The sequence below is a fragment of the Durio zibethinus genome, chromosome 16, assembly GCF_047325235.1.
Source record: "Durio zibethinus cultivar Kanyao isolate XHJ-2024 chromosome 16, ASM4732523v1, whole genome shotgun sequence".
NCBI lineage: Eukaryota > Viridiplantae > Streptophyta > Magnoliopsida > Malvales > Malvaceae > Durio > Durio zibethinus.
In genome coordinates this window covers 22997434-23017125 of record NC_143177.1, presented here as the reverse complement: position 1 = coordinate 23017125, position 19692 = coordinate 22997434, and the positions used below count along the sequence as shown (strand labels likewise).

Genomic DNA, 19692 nt, shown 5'->3' with positions numbered 1-19692 from the left:
TTGGATTATGCCATGATACTATAGTATTAGTTACATAATTAGTGTCAAATGTCATAGGAATTAAGATTACACCTAATGAAAAAGTCTTCATTCCTAAGATCATTTTGACAACCAAAGATAGTAAATGGCATTTTCTTTTTAATAGAAGGCAAATTTTCAATTAAATTGTGATAATAAACAAAAAGTCAAGACCAAACTCTAGACACTATTGATCTATTTTTGTCAAAAATTGTTTTCATGCATGGTCAATTATATATTGCTCTATCGCGAACAACATCCCAACAATTTATGAGTTAATGTAATATTTAATTTTTTTCGTAATCGAAAACAATGGATTGAAATATCTATTGATATTTCTACAATAAATATTTTATTGAAAGCTTAAGTTATTACTCAACAAATAAAAATTGAAGTTAGTAACGGGCAAGATCAATTAAGAAGCACTTTTTTTTATTCTTCATAATATAACATACAAAATTGCATTGGTATAATTTTGGATCTTTCAACCCATTTTTTCTCTACCTATTATACAACCATACGAAGAAAAATAATATTGATTCGGTCCTTAAATTTATTTGTGACCCACGAGGAGCTGTAAAAATGAACATAACCAAGCGATGAATGAGACAAAAAATCTTATGCATAGGGAAATTTTTGATAACTTGCATTGAATTTTAAGGCATTTTCTTTAATATGCTCTTTTGTATGTTATAATACTCATTTTTCTTTATACTTTTATTTACCCTTTTTCTTTGCTGTAATTAAGTGTTTATGTTTGTCATTTGCAGTTAATTGTTGCTATTAAATTTTGATCAATCCCAAGGTAAACACTTTTTTATTTCTCAAACTATTTTTATTTTTAACTTTATTTTTAAAACTAGTCCAAAAATATTCTATATTTAAATGTTGAAACATAATAATCTGACTATGACCATAAAAAATCATATTGAAAGAGTAAAAAATTATGTATTAATTAAATATCAAATTAAATAATATGGTTTGTATGTTTGTTGACTTTAGGAAATATTGTAGCTATTGATAAATTGTATGAATTTGTGTTTACATTAACATTTTTTAATAAGTTCAAAGGTTGTTGTTGAAATTTATCATTAATTAAACTCATATGACCCGAAGCAAAACGTGAGCATATTTTTATTTTTTTTTTAATTCGGGATTTTTCTTTCTTTTTTCTTTGATTGAAGAGAAACAAAAGGGGAAGTCTTCAATTTTCTTGGCTTTGGCGTTATGTCAGTCCGATGTTACGTAGTTGTCGGTGTTAGAGTTTGGGTGGATTGAAATATGGGAGTGGCAGTTCAAATCAGACCAGAACTTTAGTTTTCCGAGGCTTGGTTGTCGGGCCCGCCCAGCTTAGACGAGTGACACTTTGGCCCCTTTTTTTTTTTCTTATTGTGAAATTTTGCAATTTTTTTTTCTATATAATAATGCTACGTAGATTCCATTCTTAAATCATGGAAACAAAATTATATATTTTAATTCCTCTATTTAACTATTATAACCTTCTAAAAACAACCATTGTTTAAAGTGATTTGAAAATTATTTTATTAAAAAAATATTTGAATATTTGGTTCTAACACATTTATATTTTTTCAAGAAGCAAGTTTAAATTTTTTATTTAAAAATCAAAATATCATTACAAAAATAAAATCAAACAAATTTTGTGATTTTTTTTTATCATATTATTAAAAAAATTAAGACATTTTGCAATCTAAACTTCATATTTGAGTGCATAACTTTTATTAAAACAATTCGGATCCAACTCATTTCAACAAAAATGTATAAATACTAAATAAGAAATTATTTATATACAATAAAATTTTTTAATTTTACTAGTGAAGTTAACCAAGTGACTTATTTTATTTTTTTAATTAATTTTTTATTTTTTAAAATATACATTAAGATACATATGTTATTCTATTAACTCATTTTTAAAATTTAAAAAATCCTACGATCAATGTATTTAATAAATTTTCATACTAAATATTGAATCGAATGTTAAAGAATATACATAGTTTTATTATTATCCATTCCCAAGCTATATTAGATTTAAAGTATCTATTTGGTGTATAAAATTATAATAAGATAAGACGATATTACAAATGAAATTAGATTAAATAATATCATCTTATTTTACGTTTAATTTATATAATAATTAAGATATGCTAATTTATTTATTTTCAAAATTATTCTTTCTCAAAAATTTTATAATTTAAATTATTGATATAATTTTTAAGGGCATAATAGATATAATATGATATATAAATTTAATTATATAGATTATAAATAATTTTTTTTACTTAGAGATAATTGAATTATTTTATGTCAAAAAAATAATTAATTTTTTATGCAATCTTATCTTTTTTTTTAAATAAAAATATAATATAATATAATATAATATAATTATCATTTTATATACTAAATATTACTAAAATATCTTATATCAATAAAACACAATATTTAGGTTTTTTTCTTAATTGCTTGTCGTTGTCGTAAGTCGTGGCAGGGTTATTCTTTTCCCTTTGAACGTTGAAGGAATCCTTTCTTTAGAAGCAAAGCTGAGACAAAGATGCCTGTAAGTAACTTTTAAAGGAAGGTTTCTCTTTTATCGTCGCTGTATGATAAACGTTGCTAAAGAATGATCCAAGCTTCTACGAAGCAAAATGTCCACTTTCCAATTTCAACCAAGACAAAAAGAGAGAGATGGACTTTTCGTTTCAATAACGTAGTAACTAAGTAGACCAGAACCACCCAGTCCACCTGGATTGAAACGATGAAAAGACGTCAAAATAAAGCGACGAAAAACGGTGTCATTGCTAATATTCTACAAGTTGCTATTCTTGTCGTGAGCACGACAACATTCAAGGCAAATTTGTCTTTTTGAAATGATATTCCATGTACAAATTTCAATTATTTGAAAGAAACTCCTATCCACAATTTATTTTATGATTATTTTAAATAAAATTATTTAATTATTTTTTCTGTTTTCTTTTCACACTTCTTTTATTTTTAAAATTTCAGATTTATAATCCAAAAAATTTTAAAAAATTTTTGAATTTACATATTCAAAAGTTTAAAAATTTCTGTAACATAATTTTTGAACTGGTTTTTTTTCCCAAATCCTAAATAAAACTTTTTTAATTTATCGAATATAAAAATTTAATAAATTATATAATTTATTGGACATACATATTTTATAAAAAAATCTGATAAATTATTAAATTTATAAAAAATACATATTTAAAAACTTTAAAATTAAGTCTAAAACAATACTTCAAGTCGTGTGTTTCAAAACTTAAGTAAATGAAATATATGAGAATAAAAAAAAATTAGAAGGTTTTGAAAGAATATAGAGAGAGTTAAGTTGTGAATATGCCATTTGTCTAATTTGATTCTACTTTTTTAAAAATATATTATTTATAATAATTATATTATAAATAATTAATTATAATCTAAAATATATAAAATTTATTAAAATTTTAAACGAAATTCGTATTTATAAGTGATAAATTTTACATAAATTTTGTTTTATTAAATAATTATAAACTTATAATTTTTAATACATCATAAACAATGACATAACTAACTAACTGTCATCTGATAGTATATGTGGTTGCTGACGTGGTGACTGTAATAATAAGATGTAAAGCTAGTTTATGTTTCGGTAATTAAAAAAAAAATTCTTCAAACATTTCTTACAGATACTCGCATTTGGACTCCAAATGATGCGTTAATGATTAAAATATTTTTGCTATTTATTTTGTCCTTTGACAAATTAATTAAAGATGAAATCTCAACGTACCTTTGTCGTTATTATATTATATAGTCCAATTTTTAAAAGGAATTTTTTCCAAGTTCAAGTCGACGATGGTTCCAAATGGCTCGTCACCAAAAAAGCAAAAGCAGAGGCAAGTGCATCTATATCTATATTTATCTATTTACGCATATAATTATAATTTAAAATAATGTTTTTTGAGATTATTTTAATATCTCTTTCATGACTTAATGAAAAGGTGACATGTGATTGAAATGGTGAAAAATATATATATATATTTTATAATGATCAAAATATTTCTTTTATAAATGATGAAATTATTATAATATCTCTTTAATTAAAAAAATATTTTATTTATCATAATTGATTAAAATTATAATGTCTCTTATTATAATTATAAAAATATTTTTTTTATTATAATTAATCAAAATTATTATAATACTCATTATATTATAATTATAAAAATATTTTTATAATTATTTCATAACTACGTGATAAATTTTAATATAATATAAATTAATCATATATTAAATTACTAAAGTTACATTGACATTATTTCATGAAAATTTAACATATGAAATTTTATAAAAATTATTATAATATTCTTATTAAATTTCACATTAAATTCAATATATAAAACTGAATTACATATTAAATTATTATAATAAAATAAAATAAGATAATATAATAAATATAAATGTAAAAAAAAAACATAACAAAAAAATTAAATTATTTTTTATTTTATTTTCAATATTTTTATAAAAATTTATAAACTACAATAAATTAAAAATTATTCATTTGATCAAACAATTAATAAGATAACAATGATCAAATATAATATAAAAAATTAATAAAAACTATACTCCTAATATATAAAATAATATATAATATTTATTTTAATACTGTTCTAATATTTTTATTTATTTTATTATAAATTATTTCTATATAAAATAATAATAATAATAAAAATAAAATTTGACAGAAAAACAGTTCATCCAGCTAGTGCAGCGTCTATTTCTAGTATTGTACAGTATGGCTATGCCACGTCCAAACAAAAAGGGCCAATTGCGTCTCCAAATCCAATACAATTCATTCCCTTCAAAATGTTTTAAGTCTCTCTCGTAAAACATCCTTACTCCTTGTCTCCTTCTTCATTTCGCGGTCGTGATGCCGCGATCTTCCATCACGACCACAGAATTTACCGTTTCAAAACCCTAGTTTCGCCCCAAACGCAACAAAAGAAAAAGGAAATTCTTTTGCTTTCTCTAATTCGGTACGAATTTGGGTTGGAACGGCAGCGATTTGAGAAAGGACAGGATGTTTGGGGCGTGGAATAATATAGCAAAATCGGCAGAGGCGGTGGTTTCCCGGTGGGCGGTGAAGAGGTTGTTTAAATTTTTGTTGAAGAAGAAACTTGGGCAATTTATTCTAGGGGATATTGATTTGGACCAACTCGATTTTCAACTCACTGAAGGCACCATCCAGCTCTCCGATCTCGCCCTTAACGTAGATTATCTTAACCAGAAGGTACGCCGCCTTTTACCGTACCTTTATGTTCGGTTTTTTTTTTTTGGTTTAATTTTGAATTTATGTTTTCATGAAGCTGAAGATGAAGTATGCTTAATTATAAATAGCCTTATGGTAATTAAATAAATTCAGTATTGGTTTGCTTTGAATTTTCATATAAGAGCATTTAGTGCTTATAGGATTACGAGCTTTATATCTATCTTTTCGAGCAAAAAAAGAGACCCAAAATTAAGATCAGAGGAACCGAGTACTCATGTATTTCTTTTAGATAAAAGTAGCAATATGATAAACGTAGAGTTCAAGTAGTGAGTCATAAACTTGTGAGGCTCTGGATTTTGAGTGCGCCTTTTGTAACGGGGATTCTTGGTAACTAAGGGCAATATTCTCATGTTAAAATTTTATATTATTCAATTGCTTTATCATGTTTATATTGCTCTTTATTTCAGATTGGTTCAGCGGCATCCTTGGTTATAAAAGAGGGATCTATTGGCTCTTTATTAGTTAAAATGCCTTGGAAGGGTAAAGGATGTCAAGTTGAGGTTGATGAACTTGAGCTGTTACTTTCCCCTTGTTTGGAGAATCATTTGTCAAGTGCAGATGAAAATTGTAGTTCTAGTGATGATTGTAACCATTATATGCAAGGCAACTTGGGGCAAATTTCAAATGACGTTGCTGGAAGTGCTGGGAAGTCTGATAATATCCATGAAGGTGTCAAGACAATTGCAAAGATGGTGAAATGGTTTCTTACAAGCTTCAATGTAAAGATTAAAAAGTTAATTGTTGCATATGATTCATCTCTAGAGAAGGATGAAAAATTGGGCTTCCATAGGACTTTGGTGCTTCGGATATCAGAAACGGAATGTGGAACTTGTGTTTCTGAAGATGCTGGTTTAGGTGATGAAGTTAGAACTCACAGTTTTCTTGGAATTAGCCAACTTACTAACTTCGTTAAATTCCAAGGAGCTGTACTTGAGCTCCTTCATTTGGAGGATGTTGATAATCAATCTTGCACTCCACACATATCAGGAATGACTTTTTCTGGATTGTATTCGGATTGCTTGCCACCAAATGCTGCTATTCCAATCATTTCAGGGAAAAGAGGTGGATTTTCCGGGAATTTGAAGCTAAGCATTCCCTGGAAGAATGGTTCCTTGGACATTCGCAAAGTGGATGCGGATGTTTCTATTGATCCGCTAGAATTAATTTTTCAACCTAGCACAATAAAATGGTTCTTACTTTCATGGGAAACTTACAAGAATTTTGTCAAGGTTGGGAAGAATATTGTGGACTTTGAGACAGAAGACTCTATATACTTAAATTCTAATTCTCAATTCCAATCAACAACGCCTGTTTCTGCTGTGACTGTCATTGATAAAGTGATAGCAAATCAGGCTAGTTTTCCTGTAGACTGTACTTCCATGCATGTGCAAGAATCTGTAGTCGAAGCTGTACTACCTGTTTCACATATTATACCTAATTGGGTACCACTTTCTGTTGGCAAAAGCCATAGAGATTGTGTTGGAGAGGTTGATTTTGGGGCAAGGTTAGTATCAGTTTCTGCTCAACTGAATTTTATGTACCATTCTTGTGAAACTGACATTATTAAGAACTTGCATCAGAAACTTCTAGGATTCTATTTAGCATCCTATATATCATATTGACAAGTAGCAAAATTTTAAAGAAAGCCAAAGAAAAAAGCACCATCCTAGTTTTCATGTAGTATTTACAGTTATTTTTGTTCTTGTTTTATCTGTTTATCCATTACTTTTTTTTTCCTTTGAAGAAAGCATGTAAGCCTAAGTGCTTAACAAAAGCTTTTCTTGAAATTTATAAACGAGAAGGAAAAGTAAACATTTTTTATAACTTCCTTCAATGCTTCTAAATCTTTTTTATTCCTGAATATTATGTTGAAGGAGAATTTACTGCTAAAACGTACCTTTTAGGATCCAGTATCATAATCATTCCAATGTAATTTTTCTAACATATTGAATATCTGCCCTTTTTATAGTGTGGACCAGTTTTTTGAGTGTTTTGATGGAATGAGAAATTCACAATCAGCTTTGGGAAGCAGTGGAATGTGGAACTGGACATGTTCTGTTTTCAGTGCAATAACTGCTGCATCCAGCCTTGCATCTGGATCTTTGCATATTCCTTCTGGTATGTGCTCTATGTTCTCCCTACGTTGTTCCTGATAGCAATTTGATTCTTTTAGAATGAGAAGTAATAATTCTGTTGTAGAAAGAGAAACAGCCAGAAAGCTAGGGTTATGTATATCCATTTTTAATCAACAATGCCTGTTGATATTTGTCAGTAAGACCTTTGATTAATATCCAGGAGATATAAATGAACTTTATCATTGTTGGAGATTTAATGTTGTTACTCACATATGGTCATAAAAAAGCTTAGGTGACACCTAAGTAGTTGGAAATTGTTGTTGTCATTGTTATTTCCTTATACTTCCTCATGAACAGTTAATTTCAGTCTTTGACACATGTAATTTGGTTTAACATGTATTTTCCTTTGTTTCTAAACAGAACAGCAGCATGTTGAAACTAATCTTAAAGCAGCCTTTGCTGGAATTTCTATTGTGTTGTCCTTTCATGATGAAGATCAGGATCATTTGTATGATCTAAATGGTGATGTAATCAATAACAGTTCCAATATTCATTATTTGGGCATAGAATGCAGAGATATCTCCCTTCTTGTGCAGGTAATATTTTGCTTGGAGAACCCTCTTTTCCACTTCCTGTCTATTTTTGAAACATAAATTTTATGTTTGTTCTTCACAATATATCTACACTAATTTGAAACATGGATAAGGTCAACAGGTATATCCTCAAGAAATAAGGTTTGAAGGAACAATGGACCATGTTGAAGCTGCTGATTATTTGTGCTGTAAGAAGGATGGAGGGGATTGTAGCAATAACATTGACAGTATTTCAATCAGAAACCTGCAAACTGAAGTTCAACGTGCTCTCCCTCTATTTTTCTCAGCTGCTGGATATCAATCATCAGATGTATTCTGTGGGTTAGTTTCTGCTGATTTTCCATCCGCAGACAAGGGTGATATGCTCAAAATAATGTTGTTTGCAACTTCTGGTGTCACTCATTGCCAATGTACTATGAGTTCTAGATCATCGGCCGGTGGTTTTTCAGGGCCAACATCTTTTTTATTGAACCTGCCACCTCTTATTTTTTGGTTTAATTTCTGCTTGCTAAAGATGTTATCAGATCTCTTGAAGGAAGTTGGAAAATCTATTGAAATGGGTAATGGTTATAACAAACACTTGTCTGATGCTTGCAATGAGAAGTGTGAATCATCTCATTCGAATGTTAAAAGAAGTTCTGGACCTAGCATTACAACCTTGTCTTCAGCAGAAACTTTGCAAGGTAATATATCAATCCCCAATGCAAGAGTAATTCTGTGTTTCCCTCTTATGACAGGCGGAGGTGATGGGGGATACTCTTCTTGGGACCAATTTATTGTTCTTGATATTTCTTCACCATTACCATCGAATGGCAGAATGCAAGACAATAGTCCAAATCTTGATGGAAGTATGCCGAAGCGGTTTTCCTCATCTGGCACATTTTCTTTACACCTGAACATTGGTAATCTTTGTGTTTACTTGGTGTCATCTGCACATAAAGGTGGTATTGGAATTGACTGTGGTGGTATGCAGAGGCATGAATTTTCTGCTCAAAAAATTTTATCCATCAACAACAGGACCGGGTGTCTTTCTGTCATTAGTATGTTTTGGCAGGAAGGTCCTGTGACTGGCCCTTGGATAGCAGAGAGAGCCAAGTTCTTAGCAACACTAGAAGAAAACAGGAGCAGAAATAAATCCATGGGAAAAGGTTATGAGTTTGCCACTGTTACTACTCTGAAAGATCTTGATGATATAAGTGCTCAAACCCGACAGGAGATACTTTTGAGCACTGCATGTTTTGTTCACATTCATCTGTTTCCAGTTATAATTGATCTAGGAAGTTCACAATATAGTGGCTTACATAACCTTTTAAACCAGATGATTACTGGATTGTCATGTTTCTCCTGCGATGCAACTGGTAGCAAAGAAGGGAATTCCATGACTCAAACGTCAGTTCTTCTGGAATGTGATTCTATAGAAGTTTCGATCAGACCAGATGCTGTTGAAAATGTGAAAGGTTCAATGCAGAGTGAACTTCCAGGTTCGTGGGGTTGTCTAAAACTGAAAATTCAGAAATTTGATTTGCTATCTGTTTCAAATATTGGGGGTATGAGGGATTCGAGTTTCCTATGGTTAACCCACAGTGAAGGTACATTATGGGGTTCAGTCTCTGGGGTTCAAGATCAGGAGTTTCTTTTAATATCGTGTAATGACTCTGCAATGAAACGCGGTGATGGAGGAGGTTCAAATGCTTTATCTTCTAGGTTGGCTGGTTCAGATATTGTGCACTTCTGGGATCCTGAGAGCTACCAAGATTTTACATCTATAACTGTGAGATGCAGCACAATTGTTGCAGTAGGTGGCCGTTTGGATTGGATGGATGTGATTTGCTCCTTTTTTAGTTTGCCCTCAGTAGACCCTGAACAATCTGATGATAGTAATTTACAAAAGAGAGATTTTGACACCCTCCCTCATGGAGCTTCTTTTGTTCTTAAATTGGTTGATGTTGCCTTGAGTTATGAGCCCTACTTAAAGAACTTCGCTCTTCATAGCGAAGTTCTTGATTCAGAGTCTGCTTCTTCAAATGCCAGAGAAGACATGTCTGAGCCCTATGTAGCTTGCCTGTTAGCTGCATCTTCCTTCTGTCTTTCAAATTCAACAGTGGTAGATTCCCTAAATAATGAATATAAAATTAGAGTACAAGATCTGGGTCTTCTTCTTCGTGCAGTTTCAGAATGTGACAAACTTGGGGGTGCTTATAGTGCTAAACAACTTAATCAGGGTGGTTATGTTAAAGTTGCTCGGGAGGCACTTATTGAAGCTGTTGTGAAAACTAACTGTAACAATGGCCTTCTCTGGGAGGTAGGGTGTTCTAAATCTCAAATTGATGTGGAAACCTGCCATGACACCACATCTGGTTTGATTCGCTTGGCTGCTCAACTCCAACATTTATTTGCCCCTGATTTGGAGGAATCAATTGTGCATTTACAAACACGGTGGAATAATTTTCAGCAGGCACAACAGAGGAATGATGAGAAAAGTAGGGTCCTGAGTTGTGACTCTGGCCCATCAACTTCACAAATTCATACTGCTAGTGTGGATTTAGAAGGTAAATGTGGGCCGGCTGGCTTGATGGATGAGATATGTGAAGATGCATTTCTCTTGGATGGAAATGAGACCTCCCAGTTTAATTCTTCTGAGTCACAATGTTATCTTTCCCTTGAGGAAAGTCTTGCTGAAGAGGCTTGTAGCTTAAGCTTTGAAAATGCTGAGATGTTTTCTCACCATCTACCTGTTAATGGGATAGGTCTTGAAAGTTGTCAAACTTCCTTTCTACAAAAAGATTACTTCCCAGAACTCATAGAAAGTTACTGTCTATCTGATTTACGCCCCCTTACAGAATTATCTACAGGAATAAAATCGTCGCATGAGGTACTAAAATACAGATCCATACATGTGGGGGAGGGAGATTTTGGAAGAGAGAATAGTGGATGGTATGAGGATGCTTCTTTAAGAATTGTAGAAAACCACATTGTAGAATCAAGCGGAAAAGCTGGTTTGAAAGAAATTGTGGAAGGCAAGCTTTCATACTGTGACTCTAGGGTACATGATAATACAATGAACATCATAGGACGTGTACTTCTTAAGAACATTAATGTTAGATGGAGAATGTATGCGGGCTCTGACTGGCAGGAAACTATAAAGTGTAATAAGCTGTCCAAAAATATTCATGGAAGGAATGCAACTGTATGCCTGGAGCTTGCAGTGTCTGGGATGGAATTTCAATATGACATTTTTCCTGCTGGTGGAATATCTGTGTCCATGCTTTCTCTTTCAGTTCATGATTTTCATCTTTATGATGAGAGCACAGATGCACCTTGGAAACTGGTAATGTTCTAATTATCATTGTACTTGTAATTTACCTTACCTTTCTTATATGAACAAAATTTTGAATTTATCTTATCCTTGTTTAACTTTTAGGTTCTAGGATACTATGATTCAAAAGATCATCCTAGGGAATCCTCTTCAAAAGCACTCAAACTGGTGCTAGAAGCTGTCAGACCCAATCCTTTTACACCTCTCGAGGAGTACCGGTATGCTTACTGCTTTTTATATATTTCTGAATAACTGAAATTAGCACTGAATCTTTTCTATGAGGTGTTACATTGAGGAAAGTTACGTGTTAGCCCTTCCATGAAAAACACTTACTGCTTTTTATATATATCTGAATAACTGAAATTAGCACTGAAGCTTTTCTATGAGGTGTTACATTGAGGAAAGTAATGTGTTAGCCCATCCATGAAAAACACTTACTGCTTTTTATATGTTTGTGAATAACTGAAATTAGCACCGAATCTTTTCTATGAGGTGTTACATTTAGGAAAGCTATGTGTTAGCCCTTCCATGAAAAACATCGCCATATGCATGTTTTATATTAATTGTCATTCTAGTCGGTCCTTGTTAGATTGGTGAGTACTGGTTTTCTTGTAGAATTGGTTGTTTTACTTTTCAATTTCAGGTTTTGGGCTGGTGTGCCACTCATGGGTCCAGCCATCTATGTGCATCTAGTTCAGAAACTCAGATGCTGATCTGATTGGGACCGATGTTAATGCCTTCTTGTTATTACTTATTAGACCTTCAACCATTCACTCATTTCAACAATGGAAGGAAAACTTTAGAAGCACTTGAGTAGTCAACATTTTTATTTTATATGAAATAGTGTTTTGAGTTTATGAGCTGTATTCTTCTTTGAGCCTTGCTTTAGAAGCAAAACATTTGTGTTATCGAAATGGTAGAGGAGCCACCACGGGTTTCGCTGTAATATTTTATTGTGTTAGATGAATTCATAACCGAACCAAATGTTCAAATCACTCTTTGTTGTCACTAATTTGCTTGTCGTATTTCTGTTGCTGAATTTCTATCATTTACTTTTGATGAACCAACTTTGTTGCTTTGTTTTTTGTTTACTTTCAGGTTACGCATTGCTTTTCTTCCTATGCTGTTACATCTTCATCAAAGCCAACTTGATTTTCTTATCAGCTTTTTTGATGAAAAAAGCTCATCAATTGACCAGTCTACAGGTGGTCCTGATTTGTTTGTAAAGAGCAATAATCTCACTGGTCATTCGATTGCAAATGAGGCATTGCTCCCTTATTTTCAGGCAAGTGTGGACGAATTCATATTTGTATTGCATATTCTTGCTTCACTTCTGAATTGGATCTGCGCTTTCAGTCCTTTTTTTTTTTTTCTGTTGGCATCTTAGTGATTGGTGTAGCAAATTGCACTTGTGATCTGAATGTATTAACATTTATTAAAATATTCTAGTTGTGGTAGGAGAGTTGGCAAGACTATTTTTTAGTATCTTTTCTCTTTTTGGCATTATTTGTGTTCTCCTGATACTTCTGGTATGGTTTTTGATAAATAATTGTATGATTCAACATTGGGCTTCAGGCTTAATTTATGATGATAATTTCTGCTGGATAATCTATGGGTAGTATAACTTGAGGGTATTGGTTGGATCTTTTTCTTTGTCTAGTTAATTTTCTGAATACTGATTGAGGAGGGGATTTTGTTTCAGATGTTTGATATATGGCCCATTCTTGTACGAGTTGACTATATTCCCCACCATGTTGATCTGGCAGCACTGAGAGGTGGAAAATATGTGGAACTAGTAAACGTTGTTCCATGGAAGGTGAACTGTTTCTTCCTTTCTCCAATTTTTTGGGATTTCATTATGTATTTACTGATGCAACATTTGATGTTCCAATTTTCATTTGTTTTTTGTCTGTTTTGTTTTGTTTTGTTTTGTTTTCTCTCGGCTTTTTATTTTTGAATAGTTCATATTTTCTTAATTAAACTATTAATAAAGTAGGACAATATTTGGCTTTTACACTTTGTGCAGGCTATGCTTGATCTCAATGGCATTCTTATTATCTAATTATTTCTGTTCTGGCCCTCTAAATGCCCTGTTCTAGTTTGTTATTTGTTCCAAACACATGCTAGACCTTCTACTTATGTGAGGTTTCAATGTTTACTAATCATCCTACAAATAATATATGTTAACATCAACAGAAATGCTTTTAAATTTTTATTTTTTCTTTGTTCATTGATTTTGACGTGAAATAATATTGAGTGTGCTTTCTTTATGGCATTTTGTTTCATGATAGTTCTTTTTGTTGCAAAAATAATGCTGCTTCTGCTGTCTACTTATTGTTTGTATGGGTTGCATCTTGTAATACTTCTAGTTGCTGCCTGACTAAATCGTGTGTCCAATTAATTATGGTCCCCTAACCTCAAGTTGATAAAATTTAGTTGCCTAGGTTATACTTTATCCGTGTGGATTTGATTTTACTGCTGTTGCTTATTGCATTGTCATGTTTTTGAGTTTTCTATTTGGAAATATAGCTATAATGATACTGTTTTGCTTTGAACTTACACCTGCAGCTTCTCTTTATAACTAAAATGTAGTCAACTCTCTCTCTCTCTCCCCCCTCATACATACAAATTGATTCTCAACTGTGTAAGTTCAAAGAGATGTTATGTGTTTGGCATGCCTCTATCATACTGAAATAAAATTTTTATGCAGGGAGTTGAGCTAGAACTTAAACATGTTCATGCTGTTGGTGTCTATGGCTGGGCCGGTGTTTGTGAAACAATTATAGGGGAGTGGTTGAAAGATATTTCTCAAAATCAGGTTTACTAGTCTTCTGAGTGTTTATTGAGACTACCAATTTTGTTGGCTATCTGGCAAATATTTTATTCATAATATTCCCTTTCTTTTTCATATTTTAGATTCATAAGGTATTGTGTGGCCTTTCTCCTGTCGGATCCTTGGTTGCTGTTTGTGCTGGTGCTGCAAAGCTGGTTTCTTTTCCGCTTGAGAGCTACAGGAAAGATCAGAGGGTACTGAAGGGAATGCAAAGAGGTAGTTGTGTTAATCAAAATTTCTTTGATCTTGCCTTAGTAAAATTTGGGCTCCCCTTGTGTGCAAGCTAAGATGTGCTTTTCAGGTACAATTGCATTCCTTCGGAGTATATCACTGGAAGCTGTTCGACTTGGTGTGCATTTGGCAGCAGGGACGCGTGACTATTTGCATCAGGCTGAGTATAAGTTCACAAGTGTCCCTCCTCCTGCATCATGGCCTTCACAAGACAAGACAAAGACTAATGTGAGACATAATCAGCCTAAAGATGCCCAACAAGGAATTCAACGGGTGAGCATTCTGAGATACTTGTTGTCGGATAAACTTCCCCTTTTTAATGTTGAGACGCACTTTCTAGAGGAATAAAACATGTTTTGTCTAGTCTTGAGGTACGAGTGGCAACAAAATATGAGTATATGTTTTATAAGGTTTTGATGGTTTAAATTTTGCAGGCTTATGAGAGCATCAGTGATGGGCTGGAGAAATGTGCTTGTGCTTTGGTCCAGACACCATGGAAAAAATACCAACGTGGAGCCAGTGCGGGTTCTGCATTGGCAACTGCCATTCGGGCAGTTCCTACAGCTGCTATAGCTCCAACTTCTGCTTGTGCAAGTGCAATACACTATACTCTACTTGGAGTCAGAAATAGGTACTTTACCAAGGATCTAAGATTATGTCAAAGGAGCCATGGTTCTCCACCTTCTCCCTCCTCGGCTTCTCGATTAATTTACCAATTTAGTTGGCTAAGCTTTCCAAAATACCAAAGAGGTTTCCCTTTAAGCTTTCAAAATACCCTAAGATTTATTATCTTAATTTGAATTTCCTTAATTATCTAACCAATCTCGTAAGTTGCTTTAATATGGATGTTGTAGCTGATAAACAAAGAACTTAAATATGTCCTTTTGTGTAAGTAAACACTATTATTGATGCATGCTACTTTTCTCAAATATGGAATCCCTTGTGTTTTCCTGAGAGCAGCTTAACCGGTTTTCACTTCTGTGATCATGCCGAAAAGAAAAAAGGAACACATATGTTTGTATATTTCTTATTTTTAACCTTTGGAATGTGTTAGAATTTTCAAACTCAAATTTAACTTGCCAAAATCCAAGCTATCAAAATAACCTTGATTATAACTTATTCTACTTTTGTATATATGTGAATACTGATTAATTGAGCAGCAACATATCTGTACATCTACTTTGGCTCCCATTGATACAATCCTAGTTCTGCCTCCTTGTATCATTTCAGGTGTGTTTGGCACCACGGTTGCAGTGCCAGAAGGCACCTTATTTATTCTTTTCTTTCAAGTTATTCTGACAAATGATTTATAGGGTACATCCTAAATCTGGAATGTACAACTAATGATGGTATCTTTGCTTGCAGCCTTGATCCTCAACGCAAGAAAGAGTCGATGGAGAAATATTTGGGTCCAATTCTGCCACAGGAACCAAATTAATCGAGTAGCTAATAGTATAATCTGGTATTTTGCCTGTATTTGCTCTACGGTTGAAATTTATCCACTGTTTATCCATTGTGCATTGGAAGAAATTTTGCATTTCCTTATTTCATCTTCTTGTTGGTACACAGGAGCATTTCGTTTGACTGAAGATTGTCAAAGACAACATGGAGAGTTCTACTTTTCTGTGAGTTGAACCTTTTAAATTTATTCTACCCTAGAATAAATATGAATGCATTTTCTTTGGTATTGAAAGAAGTGAAACAATGTTTCTATTCCCATTTACAGCTTGAGTATACATGTTATTGTAATTATCCATTGTTGTGAACATTGTAAATCATTCGAGATCCATTGTGGCATCCACAATCGCTAGTCAAGTTGTCCATACCTGATATCAAATTTATACTTTTTTGGTATTTTTACTAGTCAGTTTTATGAAATGCACCGCCTGATTTTTTTTAATCTGGTTGTTCCAGGTGTGCAGTTAATCAAGCCATCGTACTGATTCTTTCCCGTCATCGGAACAGGAAGAGACGGTAAATTTTGTAGAAAATGTAAATATGTATATCGGTAATTATGAGCCAGGTTATTAGCTCTACACAGATGAGTTGAAATCTTAGTCTTCCGACCTAGATAGTGTTATTCTTTTCAAGCCTGGCACTGTGCATATTGTTGCTGTATGTTGTACACGAATTCATTGTCATGTTTGTCAATTAAAAAGACAAAAAAAAAAAAAAAATCCAATTGTTGAAGGATTTGTCGACATTTTCTGTTCAACTTAAAATTGTGATTTAAAGTTTAGACAGCTTTCTTTTCCTTTTTCTTTGTCTTTTTATTTTCTCTTCTCAACAATGTCGGTTATATGTTCATGAATTATGGATGGAGCATAGTTTTCATTGAATTTGAGTATTGCAAAGTGAACTTTATTTTTTTATAGTTTTGATGTTTAAATTTTAACAGATATAATTTTTTTAATTTTTTTTGTAAAAAAATAACTTTTTTGTTTTATTTAAGAAAAAAGAAATGAGAGGGTAAAGAAGTGTGGCTCAACACCAAGTATAGACGAACTAAATTCAAAAAAAATAATATGAAAAAAATGAAAAATATAGAAACAAACAAATAGATTACATGGATCTTAATTCTTATGGGAAGATCCCTAAATGCAGACATTTGTACAGAACAAAAAAAAAAAAAAGACAATACTTGTCTACTTCCCCAGGGGAATGCAGGATGGGATAGGGTGTTTCTTCATGGTAGAGTAAACTGAAGAAAAAAAAAAAAAAACTGCAGCCAAGAGAAACAAAGAACTAAAGAGTAGAGAGAAGAACCACCTTCTAAAAAACTAAAATTGCAGAAGGATTTTTATATTCAAACTTCAAAGGCAAACGCTTCCTCTTAATTTGTTACCCTATACAGTTATCAAAGGATGTTTGATTGAGTCCCTTCCCCTAAGTATGCCAATTACATCATCTGTCTAGCTTCATGGTGCTGTCCTCCTCAAATACCTCTGCCCTGTAAAACATAAACCATTAGAAAAAACATCTTTGAGACTTTGCCTACTGTAGGAAAGGCATTGTCTATAAATTATAACACAACGGAAATATGTGAAGTATATGTTGTGGTGAAATTTTCTCTCCTACTGCCGCTATCATTTAGGAACAAAAAAAAAAGAAAAAAGAAAAAAAGAGAGGGAATTCCAATCTGTAATCTCACCTATGTTTTGTTGCTGGTAAGATCTTCACCATGGACAAACATAGGACTTTTTTCTTCAACTACGTTCTCAAGAAATGGATCATTCTTATCCCCTTTTCTGTATACTAGGTTAGTCCTTTTGAGCCCCAACCGCTCTTTCCACCGGCCCGAACCTTTTGGCAACGTTGGATGTGAACCCTCAAAGTCGTCATCATCATCATCATCTAGAAGCAGTGTATCTCGCAAAGTCAGCTTTCGTCCTTGTTCAGTCCCATTATTATCTTTCAAAGGCAATAACATACCCTTGAAGAAGATCTCATCTGCAGGTATCATGGCAAAGTTTTTCACAGAGAATTCGAAGTCCGAAGAGACAGGAGCTTCCCTATAGTTGCTCTCATGTTTGATCCCTTGATGAGGGTCGGCTGCAAAATCATTGGAGAAGGATATTCTTGGGTCCATTAAGAGACCTTGCTGATGTTCATTGTTGAACATCTTTACGCATGCTATTGCTATAGATATTCAGAAACAAAAACTCAAAATAAAACTTAGAAAGCTGTTTCTTCCCTTGCAGTTGTTGTTGGAATCCACATGCAGATGTTTGCATTTATATTGTGCTTCGTAGACATCTCATGTTGAGTAGATTTGTCATATAGTGATTAATAATATGGATAAACTCTTTTAATTTTATCCGGAAAATAACTTTGCACTTTTTTTAACTGCTATGCAATGTATAAGCTGGCAAAGCCCATATGGACGCTAGTGTTTCTCACTATCTTGGGTTTTGGCCAAACTCATGATTCTCCCGCAAGGAAAACGGCCATAAAAAATAAAGTAGGTTTAAATGACTATTTAATTGTATAAACGGATGATATACAATTGTAAGTATTGAGATTTGTATTCAAACATATTAAATATCATCTTTAATAATTATATATGAATTAATTAGAGTTTTTAAAATGTTTAATTTATTAATATAAAAGTATTACTTATAATTTAAAATCAATTGAATTATAAATTTTAATATATTAATTGATTTCTAATCTTGACGATTAAGGTTACAATCAGCTAAGTTATCTAAGATATATATCCATGAAAAACAAACTTTCTTGTTTTTAAAAAATGATTTATTTACATGTTCGTGGACTTTGTTTATGTTCCTATGGCCAGTTTACTATGAATGGTTACCAAATTCCCATGTTAGGGGTCCAATATTTTAAGTTTATTTTTTGTCATTTCCATCCATCTATGGATTTAAGTCTTTTCTCTCTCAAAAAAAGTCTTTCAAGACTTTCAAATGCCCATGTGAACCTTAGCTGGTATGATCTTTAGTGTAAGGATTAAGTAGAATTAAAGTTTCTCCACTTTCAACTATACAACAAAACCAGAAAAGTTTAATTCAGTCCTCTGTTTGACTATCAATAATGCCCGAACCAACCCCATATTTAAAAAATAATGGTTCATTTGTCTCTCATCTAAATGCGATTTTTTGTCCATTGAATCCCCAAATGGGAATTTGACAAGTGCTGGATTCTCATTTGGTAATGAGGGATAATTGAGAGTGAGAAACTAGGGATTAGCTAGAGACAACGTGCCAAAGTGCCAACTTCATGGATTAGGGGAGGAAATGTTGGTCTAATTGGCAGTTGTGTCGCTTTTGGTCTCCCATTTTGCTATCAAACTTTGTCTTTTCTACTCTTAAAGTCTATGAAAAATCTATCTTATATTGTGTTAAAAAAAAAATCTCGATTTTCAATATTGAATCTCTGAAAAGAAAATTTCTTTCATATTTAGGTGCTTTGAATGTAACTAGAAGTTCTCTTTCTATTAAAATCATTATAAAACATGTAATACAATTGATCTTAATAAAAAAAAAAACCCAAAAATATGCTTTGATTTCTCATCTTATTATCGTTTATGATCAAATTATAGATAGAGATGTAATTCAAAATTAAATTTTATAATTTATGTATTTATATTATATTTATTTGTTATTAAATATATGTAAAATGCAAAAATCATCATATTATAATTCATACTATCACATCAAATACAAAATATATATTCTTATTTTTATCAATCTCATATACTAATTTTATCAAATTTAAATCACGTTACTTTTTATTTTTTTTTTATATTTTTATGTGTCATAATTTCATGT

General features: G+C 32.1%; 2 protein-coding genes across 2 annotated transcripts; one reads left to right on the top strand and one right to left on the bottom strand.

The window, feature by feature from the left end:
• The first annotated feature begins 4871 nt into the window (after positions 1 to 4871).
• On the top strand, positions 4872 to 16659 carry LOC111296324 (autophagy-related protein 2-like). The gene is made up of 15 exons (XM_022890573.2): positions 4872 to 5317; positions 5764 to 6860; positions 7326 to 7474; positions 7852 to 8027; positions 8146 to 11352; positions 11446 to 11558; positions 12439 to 12625; positions 13043 to 13156; positions 14051 to 14158; positions 14257 to 14389; positions 14475 to 14677; positions 14839 to 15035; positions 15770 to 15866; positions 15974 to 16029; positions 16319 to 16659. The coding sequence occupies exons 1-13, from the start codon at positions 5108 to 5110 to the stop codon at positions 15840 to 15842; spliced, it is 5967 nt and encodes a 1988-aa protein (XP_022746308.2). The 5' UTR covers positions 4872 to 5107; the 3' UTR covers positions 15843 to 15866; positions 15974 to 16029; positions 16319 to 16659.
• Positions 16660 to 16902: 243 nt separating this feature from the next.
• LOC111298706 (uncharacterized) lies at positions 16903 to 18147 on the bottom strand. The gene is made up of 2 exons (XM_022893433.2): positions 17556 to 18147; positions 16903 to 17354 (listed from the first exon to the last, which is right to left on the bottom strand). The coding sequence occupies exon 1, from the start codon at positions 18024 to 18026 to the stop codon at positions 17556 to 17558; it is 471 nt and encodes a 156-aa protein (XP_022749168.2). The 5' UTR covers positions 18027 to 18147; the 3' UTR covers positions 16903 to 17354.
• Positions 18148 to 19692: the final 1545 nt, after the last annotated feature.

Excerpts from the sequence above, each read along its gene's own strand:
- LOC111296324 (XM_022890573.2), top strand. The coding sequence starts at position 5,108 with ATGTTTGGGGCGTGGAATAATATAGCAAAATCGGCAGAGGCGGTGGTT. Across the intron at positions 12,626-13,042 it reads CATTGCTCCCTTATTTTCAG|ATGTTTGATATATGGCCCAT; the intron begins GCAAGTGTGGAC and ends ATTTTGTTTCAG. Across the intron at positions 14,159-14,256 it reads AAGATATTTCTCAAAATCAG|ATTCATAAGGTATTGTGTGG; the intron begins GTTTACTAGTCT and ends TTCATATTTTAG.
- LOC111298706 (XM_022893433.2), bottom strand. The coding sequence starts at position 18,026 with ATGTTCAACAATGAACATCAGCAAGGTCTCTTAATGGACCCAAGAATA.